Below are 15555 nucleotides of genomic sequence, written 5' to 3'. Positions count from 1 at the left end.
AATGGGCCTTGGCCGGGACTACAGAAAAATTCGTATCACCCCGAAATTCGTACGAGCCGTGAACGTATCACCAAGGTTTTACTGCGTATATATATATATATATATATATATATATATATATATATATATATATATATATATATATATATATATATATATATATATATGTGTGTGTGTGTGTGTGTGTGTTTAACGCGCAAAACGTATAATGATACACAAACTGGCTTACGCACCAACCTTAGTGATGCAGGTCACAGAACGCCAGAGCACATGTTGACAAGCACGGAGGAATGCCCCCAGCAAGATGTATTTCTATAAAACCATCGCAAGTGCTACGTAATCGACTATTCCTTTTCGATGTCTTCCAAGATGAGTTTTTCCGATATGTCGTACTCAACAGGACTACCTTCTTCAGTTGGTGGAGTAGGGTTTGCTCTGAAAAGAAGAAAAAGAAAGAAAAATAACCCAATACTTTCACGTAAAAAAATAATAAAAGCAGAAAAATCTTTCGAGGCGACGGAAAACGCAGTGGCATCGACCAAGAGTCGCTTTCTATATTGTCGTTGTTACTGCTCCTGTTGTTAGGTTTAAGCTCGACATCATGGTCGGACATCTCAGATCGATAACCAAACATGCCAGTGATAGGCATCCTAGCATCCACGTAAACTAACTTAGGCGATTAGGTATTTAAATACTAGTCAGCGAAACGAAGTAAGTCCCAATACCTGTCTTGAAGGTCTTCAGTCGCTTTGGAACTGCGTTGTTTATCAGCGGCGATGCTGACAGCGTCCGCCTGGTGACCTAAATAAGCGAAAAAGGAACATCTGTGTAGACTACCTGCGGGTTCAGACGCTGAGGGCGTGGATTGACCCTCAGTTCTTAATCATGTGGTCTTTATTGACAAGTGTGCGGAATTTCGGACAAACAGAAGCCTTAGGGGCGCAGCACATTGCTGGATTTGAGCCAGTTACTTCGTACCAGTGCGCACTCAAACAGCTACTTTTGACGGAGGTTAAACTTTTTATATAAATTGCGTTGCTCAAAACGTTAGCACTCTCGAGCGAAAAGCCTGTACGGCGGAGGTATTCTGCGACATACGACATACGAGAAGCTATGTTCCGGGATACCCGTAGTTACGTAACTAATGCGTAATTTAGGCCATTCAGACCATGTGGGCCAGTCGCACGAGCTACAAGTTTTCAGTAATGACTCATAGGTGCCACCACTTTGCCCTCATACCCGACGCGGTAGCTTAGCACGTAAGGTGTCGCGCCGGCATGCTCGAGGGCGCCTGTTCGATTCCCTATCACGGCGGCCTCAGTTCGATGGAGGCTAAATCCGAAGAACACCCGCGTGCTTAGATTTAGGTGCGCGTTAAAGAATCCCGGATGGTCAGAATTAATCCGGAATCCCCTACTACGGCGTGCCTCACCGTGGTTTTGGCACGTAAAACCCCAGCAATTATTATTTATTATTATTATTAATTGGCCCTCTGCATATGTAACAGCAAAAAACTTCTAGAGATGCCTATAGCTAGAAGGATAGCTATACTCACCACCACCAAATATAGAATGTCCTTTCTGGTGTGCAAGTGAAAATGACAAAAGAAGAAAAAATGATATCACCTTTTGCACGCAAAATAATACATATCCAGCTTTTGTGGACACATCACAGCCAGCGCCCCTGGCGGCCCCGGCGCGAAGCTAGCGCGTTTTCAATGGAACTGGCGAGTTTTTCCCGAATAATTAAGTGTAGAGGGTGAATGTTGAAAAACGCAGACCACAGAGCGCTTCTGGGAACCTAAACGCACGAGAGGACTGCAGCGATCATGTTGCAGTAAGCTTCAATTTTGTTCCCAGAGCAGTTAAAGGTTGTACAATGGGAGTCTATGGAAACGGCGAAAAATGTGGCCCGTTTTTCAAGACAAAAACGGTCACTGTGGTAAAACTAAGCAAGTTATGTTAATGGTCAGGAAATCACATGTAGTCCTGACACTCAGCTTTCGTTTGAAGCCATTCTCAACTTTTCGCAATTGGCGTAACATTGTTCCCTAACGCGTTTTTTGAAACGCGGTCCTTCAAATGCTTGTGGTATATTGATAAACCCTTGCTTATCACAGGCGGCACGGCGTCGTCCGTGGCCGAGTGAGTTAATCGTTCGCTTTCGAAGCGCGACATCACCGCGTCGTCATAGGTTCGATTCCCGGCGTCGGATCAGCTGTATTTTTTTTTTTTTCAGCCCGTGACTTAGTTTCACACAATCCCTCAAGATGTCGCCGCAAAAACAAAAGAAAATAGTTTTCGTTTCGGTTTCGTTTTTTGACTGCAATCTTGAGCTGTCGTTTCTCTTTCTTTTTATTTTATGACCTTTTTAGTGTATGTTTAAAAACTCCACGCGTATCAGATCGTTCAGATCTACATTTGTAATTCTTACTTTATCATTTTATAAACGTCCTAAGGAACAGAACGAACGCTCAAGTTATGGTGAACAAAGCTCTTTAAAACTTTCGTACGCGTATTGCGGTGGAAACTTTTTCTCCGTTCTCATGATTTCGTTATGATATTCTGAGGTACCTACAATTCAGCAACGTAAAGGAAACGAAGTAAGCTTAGAAAAACGAGGCGTAGTAATGAAATGACAATGTTAGACGTTTTTGCTGTTGCTTTTTACTTTAGGGCTAAGGCAAGTGTCTGTCGTAATCTTAACGAAGGAAGGGCAATTGTTCGAGGGATTCTTTTCCTTGTTAGACACAACTAATGAAACGAACAGATCATTACGCCAAGCAAGGGATAGGAAACACTATTTAATTTCTTTTTTTTTCAAAGAAATCAAAATCGCTATCTGGATAGGCATCAGCGGACGGCTCGTATACCCTACATGCTGCGCTATCAACGCAAAGAGACTGTGCGAAATCCCCTTTCCTACCTGGAATGGCTGTGTTCTTTTAAAGCACCATTTTGCAGAGTTACGCGAGGCTAGATCTAGGAGAGTTAGCGTCGAGCCTTATTTCATTTGTTGCTATCGCACTCTTTGCATCGCCCTTGCGGTGAAACTGGGATTTTTATCCACCTCTTGTCATATCTATCGTCCTACGTCAAGAGAAAAAGACCAGCATGCCTTCTCCTTTAAAATGACAAAGCACTGTGCGCTGCATCGGATAGGTCCGTGTGGATCAAATTTTTTGTGGAAGTCCAGGGACTGGTGCTGCCATTTACAAAACGAAAATCCTGTGATTCAGTCGCTTTTCTCACGCACTCGCAGCCGACCTCAACGTACCGCAGTCATTTTAAACATCTATAAATAAAAATGTGCGCAGCTTGTACTAGTTGCGTAAGGCTGGAACCGTCAACGGAGCTAGTGTTCGATCTAGCTTCTAAGGTTTTGCTAGTAATACCAAGCTTTTGCTAGAGGTGCAACGTTTTTGCTAGTAGTACTAGGATATCGTTAGGCTTGGATGTTCTATTCTTCTCAGGTTTCGGCCGGTTCCCCACACTACGCACTTGTTGCGTGGTTCTGAAGGAGAAATGTCGCGTCACTAGTAGTTACGTGATGGGATTTTAGTCACGTGAGAGAGAAAGTACAACTTTATTAGAGTCTAGTGCAGACTGAGGTTGCCCCGCGCCACCGGATGTTCCGAAGTTTTTGGCGGAAACATGTCACATCAATAGTTACGTGGCGTTGCGGGATTTTAGTCGCGTGACTAATTACGTGATCTTACTTGATTTTCAGTCACGTGACTAGTTGTTACGTGATTATAGTTACGTAAGGAGATGTTGTGCGATGTTACGTGATTTTAGTCATGCGGCAATTGCAGGCCTGGTGTACAAAAGATTGTAGTCACAGGAAACAACAACCCATCATCGATATCGCATATGTTTCACGATCACGAGAAATTAACTTTCGTTGCTCTAAAGAGCAAGCGAAGCTGCACCCATGCACTTTTTATCACGTTTCAAAGTTCCTTGGTCTTCTACGATATTTCGGAATTTTTTGCATGCTTCACATTGCTCTATTCTTTTTTCTCTTTTCTGGTGGAAAAGCGTATCTATATTGCTGTAAGCTCGAAAATAGTTGTAAGTTCAGCGCTGTGTGTGTGTTCCAATATCATCCTCGTTTCTTACGGTGTGAAACATCGAATTATGCTCTTCAGTGCATTTTTACAGCGCAAACAGAAAGCAGCCGTTTTCACTTTGCATTCCGTTCCTGCTCTTTGGAATGTAGGGACACTTGCAAGAAGCTTTGCAAGGAGCGTTTGACCGTAAGATCTTGATAATAGCTATCGTATCACGTGCCAGCCGCCGCGCGCTGTGGCTGAATGGGTTGATAGTCCGTGCTGGCTGTTCGCGCGTAATCGCTGGGGCGCGGGTTCGAATCACAATGCGGTTTTTTCTTGCTCACTTTTCTGTCTCTCTCAGAATTGCTTAAGTTTGCCGCGGTGGTACAGCGGTTACGGCGCTCGGCTATTGACCCAAAGGGCACAGGTTTGAGGGGGCTCCTGCATTTTCGAACGAGGCGAAAATGCTAGAGGCTCGTGTACTTGGTCTTAGATGCACGTTACGAACCTGAACTGGTCGAAATTTCCGCAGCCCTCCTCTACGGCACGACTCAAAGATATTATGGTTCTGGCACGTAAACTCCAGCAATTTTTATTACAAGTGCAATGCTACTGAATATTTAGTTGCTTGTTTTCACGCTGGACCATTTCACCCAAGATATTTGCTGCAGTTTCGGTTTTGCTCCTGTAAATGGAGCAAGTAAACTTCTCATGTTTATTATACCACGCAACCCATTACTTAATAACTATAAAAAGGAACCCAGATTTTAGTTAACCTCAGCCATAAGAAGGCAATACGCAACGAAACCAAGGCAAGCATGAGGGCAGCCATTTGTAATATAATGAAGCGTTTTGAAGAAGTACTCTACTATTAGTGACAGACGCAGAAACGTAACCAGGAATAGTAGAACCAACGCAAAGCTTGTATTGTCGAATCGTCGCCTTTTTTCTAAGGGAGCAGCGTTCTCTGCTTGTGGAAGTAGTGCCGCTCTTTTGCATTACATTTACTACCCCTCCGAAAAAGAGCCACCTGGCTAATTACGGACAGCTGCACAGTGACAGCGAAGCTTTATCATGTCCATATGTAGAATCTCATGCCTAGTTATTTGATTACAATAAGTCTCAAGCGACTTGACAACGCATATCAAGTACGAGGTTTGCTAGAGCACACGGTACGGGCCGTGGTACTTCGGAAGAAGCTTCATAGACCGACCGGGGCCACCTAGGAGTCCAGAGCCCAGGCCCGTAGCTAGGGGGTATGCCCCAGGGGCCCGCCTCCCCTCCCAAATGTTTGACGGAGGGTGTGTTTTACTGACAATAATAATGAGAATAGGTATTTTTCTCAGACAGTCAACGCCTTCAGCAAGTGCCCCTCCCCCCCCCTCCCCCCACCATCGCCCTTCGCTTGACTGCCGCAGGCCGGCGGCCACGGCGGGGGACTGTTGTGCGCGGAACACACGGCGAAACTGTAGGCAAGCAGACGCGAAAACGCGACAAAGCGCGGCCGCGCGCCGTTGCCATGGCAACGACGGAGAGATCTTCCACCGGCTGCTTTGCTCCTGGCTTGCGTTTCCTTTATCGAATTCTCGGCGCTCGCCACTTTCCTACGAAGAATGCTCATAACGTGCATGCCATTCGTGACCTGGAAGTGCCGGGCGCGCGGCGATAATACAATCGAGAAGCATGCAAGATATCAGGACTATTTTTATGAGGCGAAACGACACCCTTTCAACACGTTCTTTAGTGTACGCTGCTTTCCTGATCGGCATAGGTAATTTCATCGCGAATATCAGCAGATGACACACTGCCTTTGTCGTTGCAGCAACGCCACTTTACGCAATTGAAAGAGTAATCACTAAGAGAAGTTCAGGCATGGCACATGCATTTCGTCTTTACTGCTGACTTTTCCGGAACAGGTACCCATGTTAGCAGCAATGTACAACAGAGCGAATGAAAACAGCGAGGAAGAAGACTTCAATACTAACAAGCGCTTTTCGCATTACAGTTCTGCTGACCGATTCAATGAGCCACATATTCGATGCTCACTAGATTGCCCTCCTCACTGTGTCCCAATAATGGGTCATCAAGCTATACGAACAGATCAAGCTCGCCTTGCTTGTTCGCCTCAGGTTTACGACTAACGTGTGGCTGCTGCACCATATATGTATATATATAATATATATATATGGTGCAGCAGCGACACGTTAGTCCGAAACTCGCGGGCTTTCTTGATTAACTGAAAAAAATGAGCGCGCAATTAGCACGTTGCTGAAGGTAGCGCAGTCACATGCCATTTGAACATGCCTACATACGCCTCATTGACATTTTGACAATTAGGTGAGTACTTGTCGAGTTAGACCTCATTAACTATTCCAGTGTGCTCGGAATAAGGTGCAGTATATAGGTTTGCTTCGCGTAACGCCATTCCTCTTTTTTTAAATCGTGCTGCGTGATAGCTGGGACACCTGTGTATATATAATATAATTACGACGACGCTGCTCCTGAGATCACCATGGTCTTTTGTGCCTCTGTGCTCATTAAAGAGCCCCTTTAAAACTATATATAAAGATATATATATGTATATATATATATATATATATATATATATATATATATATATATAGATATATATATATATATATATATATATAATATATATATATATATATACACTTTTAAAGGGGCTCTTTAATGAGCACAGAGGCACAAAAGACCATGGTGATCTCAGGAGCAGCGTCGTCGTAATTATATTATATATATACACAGGGTGTCCCAGCTATCACGCAGCACGATTTAAAAAAAGAGGAATGGCGTTACGCGAAGCAAACCTATATACTGCACCTTATTCCGAGCACACTGGAATAGTTAATGAGGTCTAACTCGACAAGTACTCACCTAATTGTCAAAATGTCAATGAGGCGTATGTAGGCATGTTCAAATGGCATGTGACTGCGCTACCTTCAGCAACGTGCTAATTGCGCGCTCATTTTTTTCAGTTAATCAAGAAAGCCCGCGAGGTTTCGGACTAACGTGTCGCTGCTGCACCATATATATATATATATATATACATATATGGTGCAGCAGCCACACGTTAGTCGTAAACCTGAGGCGAACAAGCAAGGCGAGCTTGATCTGTTCGTATAGCTTGATGACCCATTATTGGGACACAGTGAGGAGGGCAATCTAGTGAGCATCGAATATGTGGCTCATTGAATCGGTCAGCAGAACTGTAATGCGAAAAGCGCTTGTTAGTATTGAAGTCTTCTTCCTCGCTGTTTTCATTCGCTCTGTTGTACATTGCTGCTAACATGGGTACCTGTTCCGGAAAAGTCAGCAGTAAAGACGAAATGCATGTGCCATGCCTGAACTTATCTCTTAGTGATTACTCTTTCAATTGCGTAAAGTGGCGTTGCTGCAACGACAAAGGCAGTGTGTCATCTGCTGATATTCGCGATGAAATTACCTATGCCGATCAGGAAAGCAGCGTACACTAAAGAACGTGTTGAAAGGGTGTCGTTTCGCCTCATAAAATAGTCCTGATATCTTGCATGCTTCTCGATTGTATTATCGCCGCGCGCCCGGCACTTCCAGGTCACGAATGGCATGCACGTTATGAGCATTCTTCGTAGGAAAGTGGCGAGCGCCGAGAATTCGATAAAGGAAACGCAAGCCAGGAGCAAAGCAGCCGGTGGAAGATCTCTCCGTCGTTGCCATGGCAACGGCGCGCGGCCGCGCTTTGTCGCGTTTTCGCGTCTGCTTGCCTACAGTTTCGCCGTGTGTTCCGCGCAAACAGTCCCCGCCGCCGTGGCCGCCGGCCTGCGGCAGTCAAGCGAAGGGCGATGGTGGGGGGGAGGGGGGGGGAGGGGGCACTTGCTGAAGGCGTTGACTGTCTGAGAAAAATACCTATTCTCATTATTATTGTCAGTAAAACACACCCTCCGTCAAACATTTGGGAGGGGAGGCGGGCCCCTGGGGCATACCCCCTAGCTACGGGCCTGGGCTCTGGACTCCTAGGTGGCCCCGGTCGGTCTATGAAGCTTCTTCCGAAGTACCACGGCCCGTACCGTGTGCTCTAGCAAACCTCGTACTTGATATGCGTTGTCAAGTCGCTTGAGACTTATTGTAATCAAATAACTAGGCATGAGATTCTACATATGGACATGATAAAGCTTCGCTGTCACTGTGCAGCTGTCCGTAATTAGCCAGGGTGGCTCTTTTTCGGAGGGGTAGTAAATGTAATGCAAAAGAGCGGCACTACTTCCACAAGCAGAGAACGCTGCTCCCTTAGAAAAAAGGCGACGATTCGACAATACAAGCTTTGCGTTGGTTCTACTATTCCTGGTTACGTTTCTGCGTCTGTCACTAATAGTAGAGTACTTCTTCAAAACGCTTCATTATATTACAAATGGCTGCCCTCATGCTTGCCTTGGTTTCGTTGCGTATTGCCTTCTTATGGCTGAGGTTAACTAAAATCTGGGTTCCTTTTTATAGTTATTAAGTAATGGGTTTGGGGTAAAAAACATGAGAAGTTTACTTGCTCCATTTACAGGAGCAAAACCGAAACTGCAGCAAATATCTTGGGTGAAATGGTCCAGCGTGAAAACAAGCAACTAAATATTCAGTAGCATTGCACTTGTAATAAAAATTGCTGGAGTTTACGTGCCAGAACCATAATATCTTTGAGTCGTGCCGTAGAGGAGGGCTGCGGAAATTTCGACCAGTTCAGGTTCGTAACGTGCATCTAAGACCAAGTACACGAGCCTCTAGCATTTTCGCCTCGTTCGAAAATGCAGGAGCCCCCCTCAAACCTGTGCCCTTTGGGTCAATAGCCGAGCGCCGTAACCGCTGTACCACCGCGGCAAACTTAAGCAATTCTGAGAGAGACAGAAAAGTGAGCAAGAAAAAACCGCATTGTGATTCGAACCCGCGCCCCAGCGATTACGCGCGAACAGCCAGCACGGACTATCAACCCATTCAGCCACAGCGCGCGGCGGCTGGCACGTGATACGATAGCTATTATCAAGATCTTACGGTCAAACGCTCCTTGCAAAGCTTCTTGCAAGTGTCCCTACATTCCAAAGAGCAGGAACGGAATGCAAAGTGAAAACGGCTGCTTTCTGTTTGCGCTGTAAAATGCACTGAAGAGCATAATTCGATGTTTCACACCGTAAGAAACGAGGATGATATTGGAACACACACACAGCGCTGAACTTACAACTATTTTCGAGCTTACAGCCATATAGATACGCTTTTCACCAGAAAAGAAAAAAGAATAGAGCAAGTGAAGCATGCAAAAAATTCCAGAAATATCGTAGAAGACCAAGGAACTTTGAAACGTGATAAAAAGTGCATGGGTGCAGCTTCGCTTGCTCTTTAGAGCAACGAAAGTTAATTTCTCGTGATCGTGAAACATATGCGATATCGATGATGGGTTGTTGTTTCCTGTGACTACAATCTTTTGTACACCAGGCCTGCAATTGCCGCATGACTAAAATCACGTAACATCGCACAACATCTCCTTACGTAACTATAATCACGTAACAACTAGTCACGTGACTGAAAATCAAGTAAGATCACGTAATTAGTCACGCGACTAAAATCCCGCAACGCCACGTAACTATTGATGTGACATGTTTCCGCCAAAAACTTCGGAACATCCGGGTGGCGCGGGGCAACCTCAGTCTGCACTGGACTCTAATAAAGTTGTACTTTCTCTCTCACGTGACTAAAATCCCATCACGTAACTACTAGTGACGCGACATTTCTCCTTCAGAACCACGCAACAAGTGCGTAGTGTGGGGAACCGGCCGAAACCTGAGAAGAATAGAACATCCAAGCCTAACGATATCCTAGTACTACTAGCAAAAACGTTGCACCTCTAGCAAAAGCTTGGTATTACTAGCAAAACCTTAGAAGCTAGATCGAACACTAGCTCCGTTGACGGTTCCAGCCTTACGCAACTAGTACAAGCTGCGCACATTTTTATTTATAGATGTTTAAAATGACTGCGGTACGTTGAGGTCGGCTGCGAGTGCGTGAGAAAAGCGACTGAATCACAGGATTTTCGTTTTGTAAATGGCAGCACCAGTCCCTGGACTTCCACAAAAATTTGATCCACACGGACCTATCCGATGCAGCGCACAGTGCTTTGTCATTTTAAAGGAGAAGGCATGCTGGTCTTTTTCTCTTGACGTAGGACGATAGATATGACAAGAGGTGGATAAAAATCCCAGTTTCACCGCAAGGGCGATGCAAAGAGTGCGATAGCAACAAATGAAATAAGGCTCGACGCTAACTCTCCTAGATCTAGCCTCGCGTAACTCTGCAAAATGGTGCTTTAAAAGAACACAGCCATTCCAGGTAGGAAAGGGGATTTCGCACAGTCTCTTTGCGTTGATAGCGCAGCATGTAGGGTATACGAGCCGTCCGCTGATGCCTATCCAGATAGCGATTTTGATTTCTTTGAAAAAAAAAGAAATTAAATAGTGTTTCCTATCCCTTGCTTGGCGTAATGATCTTTCGTTTCATTAGTTGTGTCTAACAAGGAAAAGAATCCCTCGAACAATTGCCCTTCCTTCGTTAAGATTACGACAGACACTTGCCTTAGCCCTAAAGTAAAAAGCAACAGCAAAAACGTCTAACATTGTCATTTCATTACTACGCCTCGTTTTTCTAAGCTTACTTCGTTTCCTTTACGTTGCTGAATTGTAGGTACCTCAGAATATCATAACGAAATCATGAGAACGGAGAAAAAGTTTCCACCGCAATACGCGTACGAAAGTTTAAAGAGCTTTGTTCACCATAACTTGAGCGTTCGTTCTGTTCCTTAGGACGTTTATAAAATGATAAAGTAAGAATTACAAATGTAGATCTGAACGATCTGATACGCGTGGAGTTTTTAAACATACACTAAAAAGGTCATAAAATAAAAAGAAAGAGAAACGACAGCTCAAGATTGCAGTCAAAAAACCGAAACCGAAACGAAAACTATTTTCTTTTGTTTTTGCGGCGACATCTTGAGGGATTGTGTGAAACTAAGTCACGGGCTGAAAAAAAAAAAATACAGCTGATCCGACGCCGGGAATCGAACCTATGACGACGCGGTGATGTCGCGCTTCGAAAGCGAACGATTAACTCACTCGGCCACGGACGACGCCGTGCCGCCTGTGATAAGCAAGGGTTATCAATATACCACAAGCATTTGAAGGACCGCGTTTCAAAAAACGCGTTAGGGAACAATGTTACGCCAATTGCGAAAAGTTGAGAATGGCTTCAAACGAAAGCTGAGTGTCAGGACTACATGTGATTTCCTGACCATTAACATAACTTGCTTAGTTTTACCACAGTGACCGTTTTTGTCTTGAAAAACGGGCCACATTTTTCGCCGTTTCCATAGACTCCCATTGTACAACCTTTAACTGCTCTGGGAACAAAATTGAAGCTTACTGCAACATGATCGCTGCAGTCCTCTCGTGCGTTTAGGTTCCCAGAAGCGCTCTGTGGTCTGCGTTTTTCAACATTCACCCTCTACACTTAATTATTCGGGAAAAACTCGCCAGTTCCATTGAAAACGCGCTAGCTTCGCGCCGGGGCCGCCAGGGCGCTGGCTGTGATGTGTCCACAAAGCTGGATATGTATTATTTGCGTGCAAAAGGTGATATCATTTTTTCTCTTTGTCTTTTCACTTGCACACCAGAAAGGACATCTTATATTTGGTGGTGGTGAGTATAGCTATCCTTCTAGCTATAGGCATCTCTAGAAGTTTTTTGCTGTACATATGCAGAGGGCCAATTAATAATAATAATAAATAATAATTGCTGGGGTTGTACGTGCCAAAACCACGGTGAGGCACGCCGTAGTAGGGGATTCCGGATTAATTATGACCATCCGGGATTCTTTAACGCGCACCTAAATCTAAGCACGCGGGTGTTCTTCGGATTAGCCTCCATCGAACTGAGGCCGCCGTGATAGGGAATCGAACAGGCGCCTCGAGCATGCCGGCGCGACACCTTAAGTGCTAAGCTACCGCGTCGGGTATGAGGGCAAAGTGGTGGCACCTATGAGTCATTACTGAAAACTTGTAGCTCGTGCGACTGGCCCACATGTCTGAATGGCCTAAATTACGCATTAGTACGTAACTACGGGTATCCCGGAATAGCTTCTCGTATGTCGTATGTCGCAGAAACCTCCGCCGTAAGGCTTTTCGCTCGAGAGTGCTAACGTTTGAGCAACGCAATTTAAAAAAAGTTTAACCTCCGTCAAAAGTAGCTGTTTGAGTGCGCACTGTACGAAGTAACTGGCTCAATCCAGCAATGTGCGCCCCTAAGGCTTCTGTTTGTCCGAAATTCCGCACACTTGTCAATAAAGACCACATGATTAAGAACTGAGGGTCAATCCACGCCCTCAGCGTCTGAACCCGCAGGTAGTCTACACAGATGTTCCTTTTTCGCTTATTTAGGTCACCAGGCGGACGCTGTCAGCATCGCCGCTGATAAACAAACGCAGTTCCAAAGCGATGAAGACCTCAAGACAGGTATGGGACTTACTTCGTTTCGCTGACTAGTATTTAAATACCTAATCGCCTAAGTTGTTTACGTGATGCTAGGGATGCCTATCACTGGCATGTTTGGTTATCGATCTGAGAGGCCGACCATGATGTCGAGCTTAAACTAACAACAGGAGCAGTAACAAACGACAATATAGAAAGCGACTCTTGGTCGATGCCACTGCGTTTTCCGTCGCCTCGAAAGATTTTCTGCTTTTATTATTTTTTACGTGAAAGTATGGGTTATTTTTCTTTCTTTTTTTCTTTCAGAGCAACCCTACTCCACCAACTGAAGAAGGTAGTCCTGTTGAGTACGACATATCGGAAAAACTCATCTTGGAAGACATCGAAAAGGAATAGTCGATTACGTAGCACTTGCGATGGTTTTTATAGAAATAATCTTGCTGGGGGCATTCCTCCGTGCTTGTCAACATGTGCTCTGGCGTTCTGTGACCTGCATCACTAAGGTTGGTGCGTAAGCCAGTTTGTGTATCATTATACGTTTGCGCGTTATTAAACACACACACACACACACACATATATATATATATATAATATATATTATATATATAGATATATATATATATATATAGATATATAATATATATATATACGCAGTAAAACCTTGGTGATACGTTCACGGCTCGTACGAATTTCGGGGTGATACGAATTTTCTGTAGTCCCGGCCAAGGCCCATTAGCCTGCAGTGTATTGGAGTACGGTTGTTACGAACGAACCGATTTGCAACCGCGACGTTGATACGAAAGTACGCTAGCGCACACGTACGAACAGGTGCTGCCGGCGCTGTCGCGGAAGACCCGGCAATCACGCGCGGAGAGCGGGCATGCGCGCTGCGCGACCATCAACGGGTGTCGTTGGCCTCCGAGATAGTGCGCGCAAATCTTGGAGGCCTTTAGACACCTCCACGTTTAGATTACAGATGACGTTGACGTCGCCTCTTTTGTTTTTTTTTTTCAGACGCGTTGACGCGTGCTCCTGTGCTCGAGACAGCAGCGTCTTTGTGCGATGTTTAAACACGTGCCTGCCACGTCGATGCAAGCCAGTTCCGCAATCAGACGTTCTTTGAAACAAGACTGAAACTTGGGGGCTGCGGGTCGTCATGAAGTCCATTAAAGGTGGACGAAGACCCCAAGAGACGAAGCGGACGGTCTTGGCGAAGGAGCCTGGCCTCTATATATCGTGGCAAAGCGCTTCTTAAGTCACTTTCGCGCAGTACTTTGATGTCATGCAAAAAGCGGAGTAAGATTGGGAAGGGGCACTAGCGGTCACGGGGAACAACACATGTGGTTCATACTACACAAGCGCACATGCACCGTATATTACAAGTGCAAAGTATGATCACTGACGCCTAAAAACTTTACTGGCAATAATTGCAGAGTGTTCATGACGTCGCTGCGGCCCTGAGAACACTAAATCAAATGTATGCCAACTCTTTTTTCGCATACTAGGAATTTCATGTTTCTGTGATACAAATTTTGGATGATACGAATATTTTGTCGTAACCCGCGAGATTCGTATCACCGAGGTTTTACTGTATATATATATATATATTATTTATATATATAATATATATATCTCTATAATATATATATATATATATGATTATATATATATATATATATATATTATAATATATATATATACGGGTGTTCAATGTTAAGTTTATGGTTCCGTTAAAATTAAGCACTCAGAAGAACGTGAAAACCACATCTGAGATAGTATGTATTCAAGGGGGACAAAGTGAGACACAGCTATCGCTTTCAATCCACAATTAACTAAGATTGAATAATTAACTTTTTAATGGGGCAGCAAGCGGGTATTTGTATTGAAAAGTTGGAGGCAGGCGCGTTTCCACAGTTCCAGATTGGAAGAATTGTTCTAGCATGTCTGTGCCCTGAGATATCCCGCTGCAAACTTTAAGCGGTTTGCATGATACGCATGCAAGAAGTGAGCACTGGCGCAAAGCTCCTCCCTCATGTTGTGACGAGCAGTCATTGCTTGCCATCGCCAACCAGCAGCAAAAGGGTAACCGTTATCATCGTTGCCTAGCCTTCGACCGTTGTCAGATTTAACGCCGCACGCAACTGCCGCGGCACATCGGGGAGGAGCTTTGCGCCAGTGCTCACGTACTGCATGCGTGACATGCAAACGCAATTAAACTTTGCAGCGGGATATCTTGGGGCACCGACATGCTACAACAATTATTCAAGTGGAACTGTGTAGAAACGCGCTGCCTGTAACTTTTCATACAAACATTCCCGCTTGCTTGTTCCCCTAACTTATCTGCAAAGGTTGTCCACGTTCTTCCCAGGGCTAATTTAACACAACCATAAAGTAGCTTTGAACACACCGGGATATATATCATATATATAAATATATATAATATATATATATCTTTTACAACTGCCGTGTGGACAAAGGACTCCGTGTGGGCGGATACTGAGGATGGGAGAAGATGGGAAAGTCTGCATTACAAGACCGTCTACCAACATTACACTGAGTAGAGTAGTGTCGTGTGTGTTAGCCTAAATTCTGAATTCATACACAGAGGACATATGCACAGCGTCGACGCATTGTCTGTGGAACCTTGTTTTTTAATAGGGTTTCCTGGCAATTCTATAGCCGCATTTATATTCTCATAAAAACCGCTTCGCACGATGAAGATGGAGCGCCAGCCGTAATTTCTCCGTCAAGGACAAATGAGCTGCGGCGTCCGTGTGACGCAAGAGTTCAGCGTATACGTTGACTACGATGCACTGTCATTCGTACACGGACCGTCAGTCGCTTTCCTCAGTGAAAAAATAGCTGCCAGCTCAAGCTTGTCGAGCCTTCTGATTTGCTCTTGTCGCTTCTCTTTTTTCAGTGCGCCAAAAATGATTTCTTAAGTAATCACCATCCGCGATGTTAGTTATCCCAGAAGGACTCGTTTTGGGCG

The 15555-nt window shown here is 44.7% G+C and overlaps 1 protein-coding gene across 1 annotated transcript in view; it reads right to left on the bottom strand.

Moving 5' to 3' along the window:
* Nucleotides 1–238: 238 nt before the first annotated feature.
* LOC125758895 (uncharacterized) overlaps nt 239–15555 on the bottom strand; it is an 89624-nt gene continuing 74307 nt past the window's right edge. Inside the window, exons 5-6 of the mRNA XM_049416661.1 lie at nt 726–801; nt 239–435 (exon numbers count right to left, since the gene is read on the bottom strand). Of these exons, the coding sequence (XP_049272618.1) occupies nt 239–435; nt 726–801 (273 nt within the window). The remainder of the gene's footprint in view (nt 436–725; nt 802–15555) is intronic.

The sequence above is a fragment of the Rhipicephalus sanguineus genome, chromosome 6 (assembly GCF_013339695.2).
Source record: "Rhipicephalus sanguineus isolate Rsan-2018 chromosome 6, BIME_Rsan_1.4, whole genome shotgun sequence".
NCBI classification, from domain to species: Eukaryota; Metazoa; Arthropoda; class Arachnida; order Ixodida; family Ixodidae; genus Rhipicephalus; species Rhipicephalus sanguineus.
The sequence above is the reverse complement of the archived record's forward strand: the minus strand, read 5'-3'. Positions and strand labels throughout refer to the sequence as shown.